At 34.8% G+C, this 24,360-nt stretch overlaps 1 protein-coding gene across 6 annotated transcripts in view; it reads right to left on the bottom strand.

Annotated features, from left to right (window-relative positions):
* Nucleotides 1-24,360, bottom strand: part of RALYL (RALY RNA binding protein like) — an 834,129-nt gene that overhangs the window by 149,673 nt on the left and 660,096 nt on the right. For all 6 annotated transcript variants that reach the window (XM_004276159.3, XM_033439829.2, XM_049700753.1 and 3 more), the window contains one exon: nucleotides 17,034-17,066. In XM_004276159.3, the coding sequence (XP_004276207.1) occupies nucleotides 17,034-17,066 (33 nt within the window). The remainder of the gene's footprint in view (nucleotides 1-17,033; nucleotides 17,067-24,360) is intronic.

Here is a 24,360-nt window from a genome sequence, read left to right as displayed (position 1 = left end):
TTGCTATTTGAAATGGCCCTCAAACAAAGTGCTGAAGTGCTGTCTAGTGTTCCTAAGCATTAGAAGTCTGTGGTGTGCCTTAGGAAGAAAATGCCTGTGTTAGATAAGCTTCCTTCAAGCAAGAAGTATGGTGCTGTTGGCTATGAGTTCAATGCTAATGAACCAGCACCATACAGGAAATAGGCTGTCTTTAAAGAGAAACACACATAAAGCAAAGTTATGTATTGACTGGTTAACAAAAATGTGATCAGAGGCTCACAGGAACTTAACCCTACACTTCCCCTGGGAGCAATGACTGCGTGTTTGCTAATGCAGTGGTTGAAGTGATTTATGGAAGATAACTACCACAAATAACAAGAGTCCACTGTATCTTTTCCAATCTTCATGCTTGATGGTGTGTGTGGTGAGGTTGACAGTCTGGATTTTCAGGTTGAATATCATTTATCTCTCAGAATTTAAAAGGCATTATTCCATTGTCTGTAAGTTTTCCTAATGTTGAGAAATTTGATGTCATTCTGATTCAGAATCTTTGTGTCCCTTATTCCTCTGTTTGAAGGTTTAAGGCCTTCTTATCTATAGTAATTAACCTGCCGTAGTTTGAGTCATCTTTCATTCACTGTGCTGAGTGTCTTTCTATTTGAAAACACATATCTTTCAGTTTTAGGACATTTATTGTATTACTTATTTGATAATGTCCTCTGTTTTCTCTTTGTGAAACAACTTTTACTAGATATTGAACTCCTGGAGTAACTCTCTAATTATTTTAGAACTTTACAGTTTTTCATCGCTTTGTCTTTTTGGTCTTTTAAGTTCATATTCCAAACTTTTATTGAATTCTTCATTTCTCTTAAAATGTTTTTAATTTAATTCATTTTTTAAATTTTTTATTTATTTTTGGCTGTGTTGGGTCTTTGTTGCTGTGCGGGCTTTCTCTAGTTGCGACGAGCAGGGGCTACTCTTCATTGCGGTGCATGGGCTTCTCACTGTGGTGGCTTTTCTTGCTGTAGAGCACAGGCTCTAGGCACGCAGGCTTTAGTAGTTGTAGCACACGAGATCAGTAGTTGTGGCATGTGGGCTCAGTAGCTGTGGTGTGCAGGCTCAGGAGTTGTGGCATGCAGGCTTAGTTGCTCCACTGCATGTGGGATCTTCCCAGACCAGGGCACAAACCCGTGTCCCTTGCATTGGCAGGTAGATTCTTAACAACTGTGCCACCAGGGAAGTCCCTTAATTTAATTTCTAAGAAAATTTTCTTGTCCTCCATATATTCCTTTTTAACTATTCCTTTGCACATAAACATGGCATATTTTCCTATTTCTAGGGATAGTAGTTATACATTTTTAGAGTTTTTTGTTGGTTTGTTTAGTTTACTTTTACACTCTCTATATTTCCTCTATTTCTGTAGAGTTCTGATTTTCTCTGGGGTGTCTTTCTTTCATGTTAGAGTATTTTTTTTCAGATATCTGGTGATCCTTTGCTGCTTGGTCATAATTCAGAGCAAATCACCAAAAACCTGATAAATAGCTCTGTGTGTGTGTGTGTGTGTGTGTGTGTGTGTGTGTACATGTGCACGTCTTGCTGTCTGTTGGTCTCATTGGAGTGTGATTGAGCAGGGTCCTAGGAGTTTATTGGGATTGTAAAATGACAGTATATCCAGGTCTTCTGGGATAGTCAGTTTCCTCAAAGAGGATAAACTGCTAAGTCTTAAATAAAAAGAAGTCTTATCCTAATCTAATGTTGAAAAATTATGGTATATTGTGTTGGGTTTACCCTAATTTTTTCATAGACCATTAAGATAGTGGCAGAATTTTTTTCTCAATTGTGAAACTAGAGCATCGGTTGGAGTGTTAGTGGTTAATGTGATTTCTGGCGCCCAGCAAACATTTCACTTACACCATCATTCCTTCTAATGGTGAAATCTATTGCAAAGCAAAGGGGATAGTTGAGGACTAGACAAGAAGACATAAGCTCTTTTGGGGGGCATATATTTTTAAAAATGAGGAATATGAAAGAATAAGCAGAAAGGAAAAGGGAGAGGGAGATAAAGCAAAGGGGTAGGAGTAGAAAACATGGGGGAATGGGAGGAGAGAGGGGAATAATGAAGGCAAAGAAGAGACGAGAGAGGAGGCAGGAGAGGAAGGGAGAGAGGAGTTGATGAAAGATTGAAACACAGTCAGGGATTTCCAGTCTTTCTGATGTGGTCATTGTTTAATTTTTTTAAATTCAGTGTCTCTTCTAAGATACCCTTTGGTGTAGCCAAATGATACAACTAGCTATCTCCAAAACAGAAACAAAACCTGCCTGACTGTGTCCAATATCAACAGTCTGATGACTTTTTGTTTATAACAACCTGTCTTTCAAAGATAATCAAGTAATGCCTTACATTACAGATATTTGCCTATTTTTATTTTATCTTCTTTAAGTTAGAATTACCAAGCAATGTTTTGTATTATAGACACCAACTCATTTGTTTTTACCCTCTTCATTAGATGATAATGTCCTTGAAGCAAAGACTTAGTTTTAGCCAAGGCTTCTCAGCTTATTGTAGTGAGGGACCAGGTTTTTAATTTTAAAATTACCAATCCATCACAGACTAATAATTTCATAAAATACAATATCATACACTTAGATGTCACAGCAGTATCAAAATGCTATAAAAGTTTCTAATGCTTATTTGTCTTTTTTATACTTTAATTAGTCATAAACTGGTAAAAAAACAATTCATGGATTGGCAATGTTTTACTGAGTCCATGAGAAACACTGGTCTAATCCAGCTTTATAATTGGCTTTGCACCTAGCAAGATTACTTGAACGGAATTTTGCACTGTTTAAATTTCACCTAAATATAACTGAATTGATATTCAGAACTAAGGATAAAGATCCTGGAAATGAAGTCTTGATTAGAATGAAATGGCATCATAACTTTCACTTCTTGTTTTTAACTTGTACTTTGAAAGTTTAAATATTAAGCCATTAACAGTGTTCTCAAAAATATTGTGAATTGCAGAATATTTTCAACATATTAGTTATTTAAGTCTACATAATTTGGCATCACCCTCCATCACTGTCAAAAATAAATGTCTAAATATTTTACTAAATTCTCCAGCAATAATTTGGCGTGTGATCTTTGTAATATGGAAGGAAAGCTCAGTATTCAATCACGCAATAGGAAACTATTCTTGTGTAGTAGGTTAGTTTAGAATAGCAGCTGATGTTGTTCTCACATAACATTTTGCACACACACACTTACAGTGCCCTTCAAATAATGAATTGATGCACTTATTGGAATTGAACAGCTGTTCATTGTGCAAAGGGCGGAGATGCTATCAAATTCTTTCTCAAGAGCTTCAGATGAAAACTCGATGACTGAAGAAAATTAGGACTGAGTGCTTTGATTTATCAGGCAGTGCCTTAATCTGTGACTTGGTGGTCTTATAAGGGAACTTGGAGTATTTAGCCTGCCATGGGCCTACTGAGATTAGTGTGGATAATCAAGGGTCCATGATTAAGGAACACATTTTAAAAATAACTTCTTTAGAAAGCCTTACTTTTTAAAACAGTTTTCAAGATTTTTAGTATCCAGTTGGGCTATAACATACACTTCATTGAAATACCTCCTTCATGATATGATAATTTAGCCAACATCTGAGAGAAATGTTTTATCAGGTGCTCCATCTTTCATATGCTTTTCATTGAAGCTAAGGGGAAGCTATAGTTAAGGGTAGCTTTCCATTGAGTCAAACCACAGGCACCATTATATCATTTTGAAGTTGAACATGGCCTGCAGGTTCTAAATGTTGAGTTTTGAGTGTGATCTAGTAAAAAGTTCACAGAAGAAATAGTAAGGTTTCTAAAAATATAAAACATTTGGGGGTTAGCTTTTCATTTTAATATAAACCTTAGTTACCATGCAAAAATATAGCCACTCAATGTGTTTTTTTTCCCTGATAAGCTCTTAAAGCAGAAGTGATGCCTGGTTTTTGCTAATATTTGGCCACTATTGATTATGCTGTGATAACTGATTTGTTCTGCAGCATTAAGTAGGAAATCTTTTGAATCAAAAAGTATTCTGTATTTTGAAAATGTCATTAAAAGTGTTGAAAAGGTCACATTTTAAGGTTGATGAAATATAGATCAATCATTCTTGGCTGGATGAACAGAATTTAATTGGAAAGTGAGGCTTCGAAACTTTTGCCAGCAGTTTTATAATGCAAATCTGGGATTCACAATGACTCTAAAAGCAATAAATAACTTTTTATGTACATAATTATTTTCCTGAATAATTAAAGCTATTATTTAGGTATTCATGATGATTCAAATGAATATGAAACTCAGAAGAGAGCATGAAATGTTAGTACACATGAAATTGGCAGCTCTTTAAGCAAAAGGCCTAGGCTGGACTCCATTCCAAAATGGCTACTAATGTGCTATGTGTCTTTATGGAGATTACATCACCTCTCTATGTCTCAGTTTTCCAGTTTTAAAAGAGTTATAGTATCTATTTTATCTATATGAGAATCAGTAATGATTCAGTGAGCAACAAAAAATAAAGGCTAATTAATAACTTGAACCCTCTAAGAAGAGTGCTTGCTTCCAGGAAGTTATTTAGATAATCAAGTATGATTCAACTGGAAAGCCAGTTTTAGGTATATTTTATGGAGTTAAAATAGGAGCAAGAGGGATTCCCTGGTGGCGCAGTGGTTGAGAGTCTGCCTGACAATGCAGGGGACACGGGTTCGTGCCCCGGTACGGGAAGATCCCACATGCCGCTGCCATGGCCGCTGGGCCTGCATGTCCGGAGCCTGTGCTCTGCAACGGGAGAGGCCACAACAGTGAGAGGCCCACGTACTGCAAAAAAAAAAAAAAAAAAAAATAGGAGCAAGAATTTATTCTCTTCAAATAAACGTAACTAATTTTCTTTCCTTTGAGTTGGGTTGATTTCAGATTAATGAAAGCTAAGCACTTTATTTTGCATACTTATTTCCAGTGAGCGATTGTTTTCAGGACAGATTTTAAAAGTACAGGAGACTAAGATTTCATTTCAAATTGAATCAATAGCACTCTCTTCATGCAATATTTCTACATATGGCATCTAAATTATCTGAGCCACCATTTCTATTTTATTCATATATACATTCAATAAATATATCTTTCATCAATCAGATTATATGCATACCCTTTCCAATGTGGCTTGACACTTTAGAAACTTGTTCCTCAACAACAGTGCTGGTGGCAATAAAGAAACAGTGGTATTTGTATAAGTTAACATACCTGTCAAAGCCTTGACTGCTTTAGATTTGATTCCATAATATCACTCAAGATTAGTTCTTCCCATGGTGGGATTTTATGTATGCCAAGTTTAGTTATTTATTTTCTTATGTATAGGTATTTGATGCTATAAATTACTTTGACTAAGTTATAATTGTGTGATAATGAAGTGATTTTAAATCCTCCGCATATTTTAAATCTCATTAGACTTGCCTTTTAAAAATAATTAAATGGTGAAAATTTTAATAGCTAAGAGTTTAAATGGTACAGATTATTTAGTCAATATTATTTAAGTTACAATTTTAACAACATTTTGTCTTATACAGACATATAGCCTATATGAGATCAGATTTGTTATTGGGTTGAATGGATTTAGTGACTGAACAGGTGCTTTTTATTTCTACATATATTAAATCAAATGATAGATCAATTTTAAATGCTTTAATTTATTATGATCAAAGGTCTCATCCAAACTTTGGGGGGGAGGCTGCCTATGATATATAATGTTACCAATTCTCAAAGTAAAATTGATATGAACTGTGACATTTGGCTTAATGTGACATTTTATTATACGAACGAATTAGATAGTAGTGAAAGTGCTGATAACACTCTTTAGAAATATCATCAGCTATAAAGTCCTGCACGACTGCTTTCTTTATAAGCAGAACTTAAATAAATCTACTTGATGATCCTATGTATTTTCTTCCCTCCAGGTAACACTATATTCCTCCCTGCTATAATCTGCAATTACTTCCTTTTCCCTGAGGAGAACATTTCACCAAAGAAAAAAAAGATGTTTCAGTCACAATCAGCCCCTCTGTTTCCTAAGACATTTTTAAATTGTAAGAATTGAGGAAGACTCTTTGATGACTTTACTGTATTTTATTATTGAAGTGTAATGAATTCTTGCTTCTTAAAACTATGTCCTGGAATCCATGCTTTCAACACACCAGTGTCAAAATATACACATACACGATTGATTACCCAATTTATTTGTGATATTGTATATGCTATCGTAGCACAGTTTAAATGATTTTGACAAGTACAGAAGACTGTCATTGACAAGTGCAGAAATAAATGATGGGTTTAAGTGTTCAAATGTTTTTACAGCATTTTACTGAGTGACAGGTTGATAAATTAAAATTACAGTTGTAGCATCAGGCCTGAAAGCACAACTGCTTTAGATTATAAAAATAGCACTGTGGAAAGTTTGTGTACTCTCCAGAGAAGTAGCCTGGAGGACCTTGGAAAAAAATGAAACAAGTTCAGTTGCTAAAGGAATCATTAATTTTGTGGTAACCCTGAGTCTAAAAAAATTTTAAAAATAGATTTTTAGAAGAAGAAAATTGGCTTTATCCTCTTATCCCTTTTTCCCTGGGGACCTAGAGAAAATTGGAACTGCACTATCAAAAGATAGGCATTGAATTGGCCATTAGTGATTCCATGATGTCTGCTGGGCATATTTAAAGCTTACGGACAGTTTCTTGCTCACTTTCCCTTAGTTTCAACACTATAGCTGGACTTTTGCTTGTCATTCTGTCACCACGATCCACCAAATTCAGTTGAGAATCCTCTAGGACATCATTCAATCACACTGATTCTGATACAATTAAAGAAAATATTTCATCAGGCATTTCTTTTCCATTCTTTTTTTAGATATTTTTTTGACAAATAAAAATTGTATACATTTAAGGTACACAACGTGATGTTTTGATATACATATACATTATGCAATGGATTATCAGAGTCAATCTAATTAACATATCCATCACACCGCATAGTTACTTTTTTTGTGGTGGGAACACGTAAGATCTACATTTTTAGCAAATTTCAGGTACACAATACAGTATTAATAACTATAGTTACCATGCTGTAACTATAAGTTCCCCAGAACTTAATCATCCTGCACAACTGAAAATTTGTCTCCCCATTTCCCCCACCTCCCGGGCAACTACCATTCTAATCTCTGTTTCTGAGTTTGACTATTTCAGCTTCCACATATAAGTGAGATCATGCAGTATTGTCTTTCTGTGTCTGGCTTATTTCACTGAGCATAATGTCCTCCAGGTTCATCCATGATGTCACAAATGGCAGGATTTCCTTCTTTTTAAAGGTTGAATAATATTTCAGTGTGTGTGTGTGTGTGTGTGTATACACACATATATTACATTATCACATTTTTTATATCCATTCATCTGTCAGTGGACATTTAGGTTGTTTCCATATCTTGGCTATTGTGAATAATGCTGCAATGACCATGAGAGTGCAGGCACCTCTTCCAGATACTGATTTTAAAATATTTCCTTTGTATATATACCCAGAAGTGGGCTTGCTGGATCACATAAGTAGTTCTGTTTTTAATTTTTTGAGGAATTTCCCTACCATTATCCATAGCAGCTGCACCAGCTTACATTCCAACCAACAGTGTACAAGTGTTCCCTTTTTTCCACATCCACACCAACACTTGTTATCTTTTGTCAAATTTTTGATGACAGCCATTCTAACATGTGGGAGGTGATTTCATTCTGCTCAAGTTCTGAATCTTTTCAAGTCATGCTGGAATTATTGCAACAGCTTTCTAAGTGACTCTACTATGACCTCACTTTGGAGAATATTCTTCAGTTAAAAGCAAAACAGACAAACAAATACACATACAACCATCCAATGACTCTACTGAATCCTTAGAATGTAAAGGAAGTTCCTTGCATTATCATAATTTCTCAGTATATAGCCACTACTTTAACTCACCAATCTTAATCTCTCTCCTGTCTTTTCATGAACCTTCAGGCTTGTTAGACTGGGATGTCTGATGTGCTTTGTGCAGTCTCTTCTCCCTGCTGCCATTTTTTTCTTCCAATTCTTTCTTCCAGAAATGCTACTCTTAAAACCTCTTTATTGAATTCTTACTTCACCTTGAAGATAAACTCAAGTCCTACATTTTGTCTTGAAAAATTTCCTGACAATCTGGCCAATTTCTTCAACTTCTCAAATCCTAGATTAAGACCATCTTTTAATTCCTAAATGATTGGTAAAAACCAATCATTTTACAGCAGTCATATAACTCTCTTTTTACTTTTTGATGCTCTTTTGCAACTATCCCTAAATTGGCATTGCTTTCCTATTTTCATGCTCCTATTATTAAAATTTTAAATATTGTACTTGTTATTTTATATCAATCTGAGCACACTCCAAAACTGTCTTCCTGTCTTTGTGCTTTTCTGTCTTTCTTGTCTATCTTCCTCAAAGATCTCCCAAGTAAAGTATTTCTTCACTACTGTGCTTGATTTCACTCTTCTGAACTTCCTTTCCAAGAATTCAATCCATTACCACTCTTCTAGAATATTCAGACCTTTGGACTTAATTAGTTGAAATTTCTGTAATTCAGAGGAACTCACTCCTTTAGGAAAGATTTATAACATAACTTAGATGTTGCACAGAATGTTGATAACAATTGATATCTATCCCTGTTTACTATGTGTTGGATGCTGTTCTAATCACTTTGTAATATTATCTTATTCACAACTGCCCTAAGAGTTAGTTATTACTTCAGGGGAGAATATGAAAGCAGAGAGGAGTTAAAGAAATTGCCCAAGGCACCTAGTTAAGAAAAGACAGAATGGGATACAAACCAAGAAAACCAAATTACAGAACTTAGTCTCCTAAAATAGGTAGCTAATGGTATAATAATATACAGCATCTGTCAGTAAATACAAAGTCTCAAACAAAACCTAGATAAAAGTAAACTAGTACAAATATTTGACCTAATAAGAATGTTGAGGTTTAATAATGTCTTTATAACAATAGCAGAAGTACACTGAAGCTCCAAATTCAGTTCCAAGACTGGAAAGTAAAGGGGGAAATATTCCCCAAGGAAAATTATTTAACAAAATAAAGCTGTTAGCATGGGACTTCCCTGGTGGTCCAGTGGTTAAGACTCCGTTCTTCCACTGCAGGGGCCATGGGTTTGATCCCTGGTTGGGGAAGTTCCACATGCCATGCAGTGTGGTGTATGTATATATATATATATATATATATTAGCAATTACTTAGGAATACTTTTAGTTGTAGGGTGAGTTTTGCTGCCCTGGCAGTGTTAGCCCCTTTTTGGTTGGACTTAAGTAGAATAGGTCAGATACCTCTCAGGGGATGCAGGAACTCCATTGGCTGGGCCATGATTAGCTCGCTCATAGAGCCAGTGTTTTAACTGAGATAAATATAATAATTTTGAGATTTTTATCCTTGATGTGTTTTTTAATGTCTCTCAGCCAAGCCTGAGAAACAATATATTCTGAGCTATTCCAATAAAAATTTCATATTCTTCTGAGTTATTTAAATTATTCTAATATAATGAAAAAATCTGAAAAAAAGTTTTACCCATGCAGTAAATAATCATCCTCATAATAAAGCTGCTCATACAAAAATTCATCAACTGTAAAATCATTGGTATGATTCAAAGTTTCAATTCCAAAATACAACTCATTCATAGTAAAAGTCTTTGAAAAAGGTTAACTTCATGTTAAAGAGGTAAGAGGAAATAATTCACATGGAAAATTTTACTTAGTGCCTTGAATATACTTTTAAGTGGCTCAGTGTCTGCAAAGTGTCGACAGCCACTTGCTCTTGAAGGGAATTCATGCATTGTCTTGACATGTCTTTTTACACTATGAATCTCAAATGTCAAATGAACAGGAGCTTCCTTTCCCCTCATCTCTTTTTTTCATTAAAAAGCTGTAAAAAGATTTTTCAAGGCATGACTAGTTTCAAACTAATATTTATATCTTAGACACTTAATTGAGACCATTGCTTGGTTCTTACTCACTTTTCTGAATACAAATTGATGTCTGTTCTCTTCCAACTTATTTCCAAAATCAGAATCTGTCTGATGCCTCATACAAGAAAACACTTGCCAGAAGAGTTTTCTAAATTGCTCTAAAATGTAATGTTTTGAGGATGAGTAGAATATCAACCATCTAGTACTCATTTAGCACTCAAGCCTAAGCTCCATTCTAAAAAAGAGTTGATTGATTTTTTTTACTTTTAGGTGGGTTAGATAGGCAAGAACTTGAATTTTTAAATCTATTATTTAAATTTATTATATTTATAATAAAAATGTATTTTATGATATATTTAAATAAATTTACATATGTGATACATGTTACATATAAATTTATTTATATTAAATATACTTATAATAATTTTAATATAAAACTTTTTATCTTCATGTAGTAGAATATTTATTAAATATTAAGCTATAGTATTTAATAATATAATCCCAACCTTAGGTCTAGGACGACTTTAGAATGAACACAGGCAGTGTGTTCCCTAGGCACCATGGTGATCTCCATGGCACAAATTTTCATCTGTTTACATCTATTCTGGTCTCTGATGGATGAACTCCAAGACAGTTCTCAATCAATGTGTCCACTTCCGCCATATATATCCAAAACAGAGAGAGACCATGGGAAGTTGTATTTCAAAGATTTTTAAGGAGATTCCAGAGACCATAAATGTCTGCAAGAACAACCTGTGTATGCTTGTAAGGAAAGGATGAGGGAGGATGCATACATGATGTAGACAGTGGTTCCAGCCCTGGCTGGTATCAGAATTGCCTAGATAGCCTTGGAAAACACTGCATCTATTGACCTACCTGAATTAACAGAATCAAACTCTGGGATGAGCCTTCATTCCTCACTCCAGGATAAAGGCTATTTTTAAATTTTTCTCAATGAAATTATTTTACTAATCATTTATTGGTGCATAGGAAAGAAAGTTCCACTTAAATCACCACATAGTTGAAGGGTTAAGATCTGAAATTTCACTTAATTTCCTTTCACAATTTCCTAACCTTTTTCCATAAACAAATATTTCCTGGTGTTATAACTTTCTCTGACAAATTTTTCTGCTGGCATATTTAATTTGAATTTATGTTTGTGACACTTAAACATTTTATTTCATTATTACTGTAGCAAATTTATCAAAGGAAGAATTTTGCTCCCTAATTTACATTAAGAAGAGATGCACATTAAAATTTTATCAATACTTCTTCCCATTAAAATTTTATTCTATTTTATTTTTTTAACATCTTTATTAGAGTATAATTGCTTTACAATGGTGTGTTAGTTTCTGCCTTATAACAAAGTGAATCAGGTATACATATACATATGTCCCCATATCTCTTCACTCTTGAAACTCCCTCCCTCCCACCCTCCGTATTCCACCCCTCTAGGTGGTCACAAAGCACTGAGCTGATCTCCCTGTGCTATGCAGCTGATTCCCACTAGCTATCTATTTTACGTTTGGTAGTGTATATATGTCCATGCCACTCTCTCACTTTGTCACCGCTTACCCTTTGCCTTCCCTGTATCCTCAAGTTCATTCTCTAGTTGGTCTGCATCTTTATTCCCATCTTGCCCATAAGTTCTTCTGACCATTTTTTTTTCTTTTTTTAGGTTCCATATATATGTGTTAGCATACAGTATTTGTTTTCCTCTTTCTGACTTACTTCACTCCATACAACAGTCTCTAGGTCCAGCCACCTCACTACAAATAACTCAGTTTCATTCCTTTTCATGGATGAGTAATATTCCATTGTATATATGTGCCACATCTTCTTTATCCATTCATCTGTTGATGGACACTAGGTTGCTTCCATGTCCTGGCTATTGTAAGTAGATCTGCAATGAATATTTTGGTACATGATCTTTTTGAATTATGGTATTCTCAGGGTATATATCTAGTAGTGGGATTGCTGGGTCGTATGATAGTTCTAATTTTAGTATTTAAGGAACCTACATACTGTTCTCCATAGTGCCTGTATCAATTTACATTCCCACCAACAGTGCAAGAGGGCTCCTTTTTCTCCACAACCTCTCCAGTATTTATTGTTTGTAGAGTTTTGATGATGGTCATTCTGACTGGTGTGAGATGATATCTCATTGTAGTTTTGATTTGCATTTCTCTAATGATTGATGATGTTGAGCATTCTTTCATGTATTTGTTGGCAATCTGTATATGTTCTTTGGAGAAATGTCTATTTAGGTCTCTGCCCATTTTTGAATTGGGCTTTTTGTTTTTTTGATATTGAGCTGCATGAGTTGCTTGTATGTTTTGGAGATTAATCCTTTGTCAGTTGCTTCATTTGCAAATATTTTCTCCTATACTGAGGATTGTCTTTTTGTCTTGTTTATGGTTTATTTTGCTGTGCAAAAGCTTTTAAGATTCATTGGGTCCCATTTTTTAATTTTTGTTTTTATTTCCATTTCTCTAGGAGGTGGGTCAAAAAGGATCTTGCTGTGATTTATGTCATACAGTGTTCTGCCTATGTTTTCCTCTAAGAGTTTGATGGTGTCTGGCCTTACATTTAGGCCTCTAATCCATTTTGAGTTTATTTTTGTGTATGGTGTTAGGGAGTGTTCTAATTTCATTATTTTCCATGTAGCTGTCCAGTTTTCCCAGGACGATTATTGAAGAGGCTGTCTTTTCTCCACTGTATATTGTTGCCTCCTTTACCAAAGAGAAGGTTACCATAAGTAAGTGGGTTTATCTCTGGGCTTTCTATACTGTTCCATTGATCTATCTTTCTGTTTTTGTGTCATTACCATACTGTCTTGATTACTGTAGCTTTGTACTATAGTCTGAAGTCAGGGAGACTGATTCCTGCAGCTCTGTTTTTCTTTCTCAAGATTGCTTTGGCTATTGGGGGTCTTTGGGCTTTCAATAGAAATTGTGAAATTTTTTGTTCTATTTCTGTGAAAAATGCCATTGATAGTTTGATAGGTATTGCATTGAATCTGTAGATTGCTTTGGAGAGTAGAGTCATTTTCACAATGTTGATTCTTCCAATCCAAGAACATGGTATATCTCTCCATCTATTTCTATCATCTTTAATTTCTTTCATCAGTGTCTTATAATTTTCTGCATACAGGTCTTCTGTCTCCTTAGGTAGGTTTATTCCTAGATATTTTATTATTTTTGTTGCAATGGTAAATGAGAGTGCTTTCTTAATTTCACTTTCAGATTTTTCACCATTAGTGTGTAGAAATGCTAGAGATTTCTGTGCATTAATTTTGTATCCTGCTACTTTACCAAATTCATTGATTACCTCTGGTAGTTTTCTGGTAGCATCTTTAGGATTCTCTATGTATAGTATCATGTCATCTGAAAACAGTGACTGCTTTACTTCTTCTTTTCCAATTTGGATTCCTTTTATTTCTTTTTCTTCTCTGATTTTTGTGGCTAAAACTTCCAAAACTATGTTGAATAATAGCGGTGAGAGTTGGCAACCTTGTCTTGTTCCTGATCATATGGTGGAAATGGTTTCAGTTTTTACCATTGAGGACGATGTTGACTGTGGGTTTGTCATATATGGCCTTTATTATATTGAGGACAGTTCCCTCTATGCCTACTTTCTGGTGAGTTTTTATCACAAATCGGTGTTGAATTTTGTCAAAAGCTTTCTCTGCATCTATTGAGATGATAATATGGTTTTTCTCCTTCAATTTGTTAATATGGTTTATCACATTGATTGATTTGCATATATTGAAGAATCCTTGCATTCCTGGGATAAACCCCACTTGTTCATAGTGTATGATCCTTTTAACGTGCTGTTGGATTCTGTTTGCTAGTATTTTGTTGAGGAATTTTGCATCTATGTTCATCAGTGATATTGGACTGTAGTTTTCTTTCTTTGTGACATCTTTGTCTGGTTTTGGTATCAGAGCGATGGTGGCCTCATAGAATGAGTTTGGGAGTGTTCCTCCCTCTGCTGTATTTTACAAGAGTTTGAGAAAGATAGGTGTTAGCTAATCTCTAAATGTTTGATAGAATTTTCCTATGAAGCCATCTGGTCCTGCACTTTTGTTTTTTGGAAGATTTTTAATCACAGTTTCCATTTCAGTGCTTGTGATTGGTCTGTTTATATTTTCTATTTCTTCCTGGTTCAGTCTTGGAAGGTTGTGCATTTCCAAGAATTTGTCCATTTCTTCCAGTTTGTCTATTTTATTAGCATAGAGTTGCTTGTAGTAATGTCTCACGATCCTTTGTATTTCTGCAGTGTCAGTTATTACTTCTCCTTTTTCATTTCTAATTCTATTTATTTGAGTCTTCTCCCTTTTTTTCTTGATAAGTCTGGTTCATGGTTTATCAATTTTGTTTATCTTCTCAAAGAATCAGTTTTTAGTTATATTGATCTTTGCTATTTTTTCCTTCATTTCTTTTTCATTTATTTCTGATCTGATCTTTTGATTTCTTTCCTTCTGCTAACTGGGTTTTTTTGGTTCTTCTTTCTATAATTGCTTTAGGTGTAAGGTTACATTGTTTATTTGAGATGTTTCTTGTTTCTTAAGGTCCCATTAAAGTTTTAAATAACAATTGTTAGTGTTCATCATTAAAATATGAAGCAGAATATTGGTACTCATGTTTATTCCATTCACAATTTTCATTTTTCTCTCCCCATTATAAAAACTTCTTTTGGTTTCCCCATGCAACTCAAAGCACAGCTATAGAAGTGGAGTTGTATTCTCTAAACTATTTCAGACCTCTGTGATTGAGTTTTTAGAACATTATTTATGAATATAACTTCCATAACTGTAATAATAGCTAACATTTATGAACAGTTACTATGTGCCAAGAACAGTGCTAAATCCTTGATTTAAATTTTCTTTTTTTATCTCCATTTCACCGATTAGGGACCTGAGATTTGGGAGTTTAAGAAACTGACTAAGTTAATAAAACTAGCTTGTAAGTGTCGGAGTCTACGAGGGTGGAAGCAACTTCTAGAAGTACAGTATATTAATAAGTGCTTTCAGACACTGTTGGACAATGGACTGAAGTATGCAATATTTAGTACTGATTTATTCATTAATGTAATTTTATTGAACATAGAATTAAAATTAATGTAATAAGATATGCAGGGCTCTAGAAAAACTCGACCTTAAATACTCACATGTCAACTGATACCATAGACAGTACATCATGCATATTTATTCCCTTTGGCAAGTGACAAAATTAAAGACACAAATTTGAATCATGGTTCTTATAGTAGATTATCTGTTGCCTAATAGGCTCATATGTGTCCATTATGTTCATTATCACCCTTTCCTTTTACTGAACAGGGTCAGGATAGAGATTCATACATACTTTTGGACAATCTTATTCAAAATCATTTTCTTACAGGAGAATGAAGACATTTAGCTATAAATTAAAGTATCCAGTCAGCAGAACTATTTGGGTTGCTTGTTTCCCCACTTTATTTTAAGACAAGTCTAAGTAAAGCAATATCTTCTTACTGCCATGCCAGTTTTCCCATTTTGAGTAGTATTTGCTGAGTGATAGATCTTTCTTTTGGATAGAGTTTTTCTCAGTGCTCTAATACTGAGTTCTAAATTCCTGATAAGTTTAAAACAAAGACTACTGAGCATCTGCCCTTGTAAAATAGAGGTTTGCAATAAAAAGTGGATTCCACCTCAGTGTAGTGGAGAGAACAGGAAATGCTGCAGAACAACTGCACTGAGGCATAAAGAGAAGCTATTCCAGCCTCTGGACTTGAGGGCAGGGCACATATGCACTCAAAACAAAAGATTACTTCAGGCTTAAAAGTTTTTAAAAATAGGATCTGATGATCAATGAAAGAAAGAAGTATGTGCTAATGAATTTTTTGGACCAGATCAACTTGACCTTTCATTTTTCATGAAGTCCTCCAATAAATGCATTTACTGTTTTTCTCTCCCAGAACCCCTAACAATTATTTTGATTCCTGTAATTCAAATGGCATTCTGAAAGGCTTTTATGAGGAGTAGAAGGGCAGAGGGAACCATTTTTTTCAATGAGTGACAGAAATATTCACCGGCTACAAGCAAATTAATAAAAGAAAACTGATGTCATCATTTAAAAATCTAACCCCATCCTATGTTTCTGGTCATGACTGCCTATGTGTGTGTGGGGGGGTGTTTTTCTTATCAAATACAGCATGATTTCTTCTAAACTAGATGTCACATCTTCCAATGCTTTTTGATACTTTATAACATCAACCATAATGAGGCAGAAGTCCCTTAATAAAACATTTTAATATGTTAGTCAAAGGATTATGTAATAGATCAGTAAAAACATCTTTGCTGAGTCTTAATTAGCTAAATGGCTAAAAATAGTATGTGCATATTCTTGTCAACAGTATATTTTTATTAGAACATGTACTGTGACTCAGAATGATACTATCAGAGAGGGTAAGCATTAGTCTTACTTAATCTGCTTCAGAGTTTTTCAGCTTTGTGTTCAGAGAAGCAGTCAGTGGGAGCAGCAGAGGAAAAAAAGTGAAATGAGAGAAAAGGGAAAAAGAAAAACATTTTGGATACAGATTTAGAGAAAAAGGGGGAAGAAATACTGAATAGAGTAGATTGAAAGGAAACAGTACAAAAATGAGTAGACAAACGAGGAATACTGAAGCTGTGGTTCAGAGGAATTTTTAAAACCAATCAGAGCACACTTTTACTTGATGAGATAATCACTGTGTACCTTTTTAGATTTACATAGGATACAGGATTTCATATGCATTCATTAGTTAAATTTCTGAGATCAGAAAACAGCCCAGAGAGCATTTTAGTTGCCTTTTAAATGTAGATAGCCCTATTGCTGAGGAAATGATGAATCAATGGTAGGTTATGACTTTGAATATGGGCTTAAAAGGACTGAAAATACTGTCTCAGAAGACCTTGTTAATTTGAATTAAAAATCAATTAGAGAATTGAGATTTTAAAAATTTAGACATATACTCACCCAACAGACAGGAAAGGTTCCTTTGACTCAAGTCTATGAAAAAAGATATGAAAAACTTATTTTAATATAACAATTTGCTGTACACTTAAAATTGCTTTTATATGAATCTGACAGAATTATTATACCTGTTTGGATGAAAATGCACAATTTGGAACTAGTAAAAAGCTACAAATAATATATTAAGACGTAATCTGGACTAATTCAAATTCTGGCTGGATTAATGCAGAGGCTAAATAAAATGAGAGAGACATGGAATGGAAACGTAGCATTTAATTAAGATAATACTATTGTTAGTCTAATTCTGATTTACACTCTCTACATTTACTTATTTTCTTTTTTACAGCAATTTGTAGAATTTTTAATACATCTATTTATAGTTGAGTAGTGGAACAATTTATAATATATTTGGTTAAATATTGACTGAATAATTTGTTTCCAGTAAATATTTTGTAATGAAGAGAGAAGCAGCATACCATTCATGGTCATTTATTGGCAACAAAACAACTTAGGACAGGGGAAGCCAGGTGACAGATTAGGGTTCTCCTGCCTCCTCTGTGTCTCCAAAGAACCAGGTATTCTTTGTACCTCCTAACATATTAAAGGAAAATTATAATCCTGAAGCCTCTGGCTAGTTGTGACATCTTGAGCAAGCCACTAAAAACCTTCTGAGTCTTACTTTCTCCACTATAAAATAGGCTAAGATTGCTTCCAGCTAATTTTCTGATTTCATAAATAAAACATGAAAAACACAAGCACATGGAGGCTAAACAATAGGTTACTAAATAACCAAGAAATCACTGAAGAAATCAAAGAGGAAATCAAAAATTACCTAGAGACAAATGACAATGAAAACATGATGATCCAAAGCCTATGGGATGTAGCAAAAGCAGTTCTAAGTTGGAAGTTTATACCAATACAATCCTACCTCAAGAAACAATAAAAATCTTAAATAAACAAACTAACCTTACACCTAAAGGAACTAGAGAAAGAAGAACAAACAAAACCCATAGTTAGCAGAAGGAAAGAAATCATAAAGATCAGAATAGAAATAAATGAAATAGAAACAAAGAAAACAATAACAAAGATCAATAAAACTAAAAGCTGGTTCTTTGAGAAGATAAACAAAATTGAAAAACCATTAGACAGACACATCAAGAAAAAGATGGAGAGGACTCAAATCAATAAACTTAGAAAGGAGAAAGGAGAAGTTACAACAGACGCCGCAGAAATACAAAGCATCCTAAAAGACTACTACAAGAAACACTATGCCAATAAAATGGACAACCTGGAAGAAATGGACAAATTCTTAGAAAGGTATAACCTGCGTAGACTGAACCAGGAAGAAATAGAAAATATGAACAGACCAATCACAAGTAATGAAATTGAAACTGTGATTAAAAATCTTCCAAAACACAAAAGTTCAGGACCAGATGGTTTCACGGGTGAATTCTATCAAACATTTAGAGAAGAGCTAACACCCATCCTTCTCAAATTCTTCCAAAAACTACAGAGGAAGGAACACTCCCAAACTCATTCCATGAGACCACCATCACCCTGATACCAAAACCAGACAAAGATACTAAAGAAAAGAAAAGTAGAGACCAATATCACTGATGAATATAGAATCAAAAATCCTCAACAAAATACTAGCAAACAGAATCCAACAGCACAATAAAAGGATCATACGCCATGATCAAGTGGGATTCATCCCAGGGATGGAAGGATTCTTCAATATACACAAATTAATCAATGTAATACACCATATTAACAAGTTGAAGTATAAAAATAATATGATAAACTCAATAGATGCAGAGAAATCTTTTAACAAATTTCAACACCCATTTATGATAAAAACTCTCCAGAAAGTGGGCATAGAGGGAACCTACCTCAACATAATAAAGGCCAAATATGACAAACCCACAGCAAACATCACTCTCAATGGTGAAAAACTGAAATCATTTCCACTAGGATCAGGAACAAGACAAGAATGTCCACTCTCACCACTATTATTCAACTTAGTTTTGGAAGTCCTAGCCCTGGCAATCAGAGAATATAAAGAAATAAAAGGAACCCAAATTGGAAAAGAAGTAAAACTATCACTGTTTGCAGATGACATGATATTATACATAGAGAATCCTAAAGATGCCACCAGAAAACTCCTAGAGCTAAGCAATAAATTTGGTAGTTGCAGGATACAAAATTAATGCACAGAAATCTCTTGCATTCCTATACACTAATGATGAAAAATCTGAAAGAGAAATTAAGGAAACACTCCAATTTACCATTGCAACAAAAAGAATAAAATACCTAGGAAGAAACCTACATAGGGAGACAAGACCTGTAGGCAGAAAACTACAAGACACTGTTGAAAGAAATTAAAGATGATACCAACCGATAGAGAGATACACCATATTCTTGGATTGAAAGAATCAATATTGTGAAAATGACTATACTACCCAATGCAATATGCAGATTCAATGCAATCCCTATCAAATTACCAATGGCATTTTTCACACAACTATAACAAAAATCTTAAAAATGGTATGGAGACACAAAAGACCTTGAATAGCCAAAACAGTCTTGAGTGAAAAAGACGGAATTGGAGGAATCAGACTCCCTGACTTCAGACTATACTACAAAGCTACAGTAATAAAGACAATGTGGTACTGACACAAAAACAGAAATATAGTTCAACAGAACAGGATAGAAAGCAGAGAGATAAACCCACACACCTATGGTCAACTAATCTATGACAAAGGAGGCAAGGATATACCATGGAGAAAAGACAGTCTCTTCAATAAGTGGTGCTGGGGAAAGTGGACAGCTACATGTAAAAGAATGAAATTAGATCACTCCCTAACACCATACACAAAAGTAAACTCAAAATGGATTAAAGACCTAAATATAAGGCCAGACACTATAAAATTCATAGAGGAAAACATGGGCAAAATACTCTTTGACATAATTCACAGCAAGATCCTTTTTGACCACTTCCTAGAGAAGTGGAAATAAAAACAAAAATAAACAAATGGGACCTAATGAAACTTAAAAGCTTTTGCAAACAAAGGAAACTATAAACAAGACAAAAACACAACCTTCAAAATGGGAGAAAATATTTGCAAACGAATCAACAGGCAAAAGATTAATCTCCAAAATATATAAAGAGCTCATGTAGCTCAATATTAAAAAAAACAAACAGTCCAATCCAAAAATGAGCAGAAGACCTAAATAGACATATCTCCAAAGAAGACATACAGATGGCCAAGAAGCACATGAAAAGCTGCTCAACATCACTAATTATTAGAGAAATGAAAAACAAAACTACAGTGAGGTATCATCTCATACCAGTTAGAATGGCCATCATCAGAATATCTACAAACAACAAATGCTGGAGAGGGTATGGAGAAAGGGAACCCTCTTGCACTGTTGGTGTGAATGTAAATTGATACAGCCACAATGGAGAACAGTATGGAGGTTCCTTAAAAAACTAAAAATAGAATTACCATATGACCCAGCAATCCAACTTCTGGGCATTTACCCAGAGAAAACCATAATTCAAAAAGACACGTACACCCCAATACTCATTGCAGCACTATTTACAATAGCCAGGTCATGGAACCAACCTATATGCCCATCGACAGACAAATGGGTAAAGAAGATATGGTACATATATACAATGGAATATTACTCAGCCATAAAAAGGAACAAAACTGAGTTATTTGTAGTGAGGTGGATGGACCTAGAGTCTGTCATACAGAGTGAAGTAAGTCAGAAAGAGAAAAACAAATACCATATGTTAACACATATATATGGAATCTAAAGAAAAAAGAAAAAAAGATGATCAGAAGAACCTAGGGGCAAGATGGGAATAAAGACACAGACCTACTAGAGAATGGACTTGAGGATACGGGGAGGGGGAAGGGTAAGCTGGGACAAAGTGACAGAGTGGCATGGACATATATAAACTACCAAACGTAAAATAGATAGCTAGTGGGAAGCAGCCACATAGCACAGGGAGATCAGTTCGGTGCTTTGTGACCACCTAGAGGGGTGGGATAGGTAGGGTGGGAGGGCGGGAGATGCAAGACGGAGGAGATATGGGGATATATGTATATGTATAACTGATTCACTTTGTTATAAAGCAGAAACTAACACACAATTGTAAAGCAATTATACTCCAATAAAGATGTTAAAAAAATGTGGTACATATATACAATGGAATATTACTCAGCCATAAAAAGGAACAAAATTTGGTCATTTGTAGAGACACGGATGAATCTAGAGACTGTCATACAGAGTGAAGTAAGTCAGAAAGAGGAAAACAAATATCGCATATTAATACATATATGTGGAACCTAGAAAAATGGTATAGATGAAGTGGTTTGTAGGGCAGAAATTTAGATACAGATGTAAAGAACAAACATATGGACACCAAGGGGGGAAAGTGGCGGGGCATGGGGGTGGTGGTGTGATGAACTGAGAGATTGGGATTGACATGTATACACTGATGTGTATAAGATGGATGACTGATAACCTGCTGTTTAAAAAAATGAATAAAATAAAATTCAAAAATAAAAAATGGCTTATTAGAAATATGCTTTGGTCCACTTACAGGCTGAGCCAATATGGTTCTTTGCCCAATGTCCTGCTTCTTTGGGTGAAAACTTATAGCAGGGAGAGACTCTTTTAGGGAGCAGCTGCCCTAGCAAACTCTCTAAATAGCAGCATATAAGGAAGAAGCAGAGAAAACCAATAGTTGGTGTTAAGAGTTGGAGGCATATATTTATGTAACCTTTTCTTCTCCTGAATTCCAATATTATTCCCGCCTCCATGTAAATTATTGGCCATATTGTGTGCTTGTTTTTCCCATACATTTATGATATGGATAGGTAAACAGATCTAAGAGAAAAAATACTGAAGATAAATAGTGAAATATGTTTGGATATGCTTGTTTTATAAGATACGACTAGTGCCAAATGATGAAATTACCTTGAAGAAATGAGGGGGATTCTATATAACATGATGCAGAAGATGGTTAACTTATTTGGAACATCAACGTGATGATGATAGCACTTCTCCCTTATTTTTCCATCTAATAACACTTGAGAAATAGCTAACATGAGGGTATGAATAGAATACCTTCTCCCCGTGTTTGCCAATAATTCAGCCTAACATCAGTCAGACTTCAGTGCACGTGTGTTATTTGCTTGTGTCAGGTGCTAACCTCCAGTCGCCTAGTTCTCCATTTCCCACGGCCTACACTGGCCCCCTTGCCTCTCACTTCTGCATGCTTCTTAGTGGCATTGAATAATATAGTAAACAAAATTTAAAACATTTAATGTATGACTCCCCTTTCATTCTGCACATCTTAATTAGCAATGTCTGGTCAATTTTTCCTTTATGTTCCTCTTATCTCTCTCTTCACTCAGTTCCCAGGCTAGTTCTTGTCACCTATCCCAGCCTAACTGGTCTCTCCAAATGTAATTTCTTTGTTCAGAGTTACTCCAACTTGATACGCTGGACTCACACTAAGCTTCCTTCCATGCTGCCACCCACACCACTTGTTTAGAAACTGCATTTGTGCCACTTTACTTACGGGCATCATAATCAACGTGAATAGAGGCAAGACCCACCACTTGTCTTTCCCTGTGCAATTACTAGAATGCTGAGTTCAGAATGTGTTTGAAGTAATATTTATTGATTGATTTTCCCTTTTTTTCTGAAGTAAGTAGCTGTTGGATTGGAGCATATAGGTACATATGTTGCCCCACTGACCCCAGTGATTTATAGGGTTAGTCTTACTATCTACTTAGTTGTCTCCTTTGACTTTTACCACTTGACTTGCCATTTCAACCATCTCTTTCCAAGTGCTCAATATAAGATCTCAGAAGAGAATCCAAAGTTTTTAAAATGATGTTGGATAGAGTTCTGACTGATGTTCTATAAACCAGGGGTTTGCAAACTCCAGTCTATAGGCCAAATCCTGCTCACCACCTGATTTTACACAACCTGAAGCTAAGAGTGTTTTTTACATTTTTTAATGTTTGGAAAATATCAAAAGAAGAATATTTTATGAGTCATGAAAATTATATGCAATTCAAATTTCAGTGTCCATAAATAAAGTTCATTGGGACACAGTTATACTCATTCATTTATATATTGTTTAAGACTGTTTTTGTGCTACAGTAGTAAGTTGAGTCATTGTAACAGGGACTGAATGTCCACAAACTTAAAATATTTACTATATGTTCTTTACAGAAAAAAAGTGTTCCATCACTTGAAATATGATTATATTGTGGGAAGGAGTTGGAAACAATTTCTCAAAAGTGGCACTCTTTATTTTGCTACCTATCAAGATATTCTCCCAGACTTCAAAGTTCAGAATAATTTGAATTCCTTCTCTACATCACCAATTCAGTCTCTGACCCTACTGACAGATTAATTCCCCTAAATGCTGTTTTCATGTCACCACCTTTCCTGATGATTTCAATAACTACAGAATGATGCCCAAACTTTTCAGCTGTCATTTGAAAGCTCTTCGCAAACGTGCCTCACACCAACTTTCCACATTATTCTTTATCACTTCTATTACTAACTACTTTATTCCAGGAAATTTGTCTATATATAGCCCAAACAAATCTGGTTTAGCTTTGCTTTGGTGTCTTTAAATTTTGTTTCTATACTGGAATATTGTTTTATTCCTTCTTTTCCCTATCAAATTCTATTTATCTTTTGAGTTTATCTAACTTAAAAAGCCATTCCTGACACCTTCATCTTATAGGGACAATCCTGTCTCTAAACTTCTATTACTTATTATCTCCATCACTATGCTATAGTCTCAAGACAATAGTCCTTGTTAAAAAGTTAACTTAGAGTTTATTAAGATTGGTAAGAATGTTAAACTTGCCTCTCTGCTTGGATAAGAAGCTCCTGACAGTTCTTTGTTAAGCTTTCCAATGGGCCCAGGAGGGAGATGTCTGCTGATGCTCTATGAATTGAGCAGAAAGGCAAGGTTATTGTGAACTAGTCACTGTAAGTCATGAAGACAAGCATTTTCAGTGGTGACATGGAGCAGGAAATCTTGGTCCCCACAGAGGGGACCTTTATGGCCACGACTATGCCAAAGAAAGGTAGTTAACTCTAAGGGCTGAAACTGCTTGAATATACAAAAAGCTCATTTTTGTAATTTTCATTCTGAAAAGTGAAAAAAATGTAAAAGAAGAAAACTACTAGGAAAAACATCCTTTTGGAGAAAATTGTTTATCAGTTTGATCCTTAGAAACAGGTGATTACATTGTGATATGCCCAGAGAGAACTTCTCTTGAGT

The sequence above is a fragment of the Orcinus orca genome, chromosome 17 (genome assembly GCF_937001465.1).
Source record: "Orcinus orca chromosome 17, mOrcOrc1.1, whole genome shotgun sequence".
In the NCBI taxonomy this organism is placed as follows: Eukaryota; Metazoa; Chordata; class Mammalia; order Artiodactyla; family Delphinidae; genus Orcinus; species Orcinus orca.
This window is presented reverse-complemented; position numbering and strand designations above follow the sequence as displayed.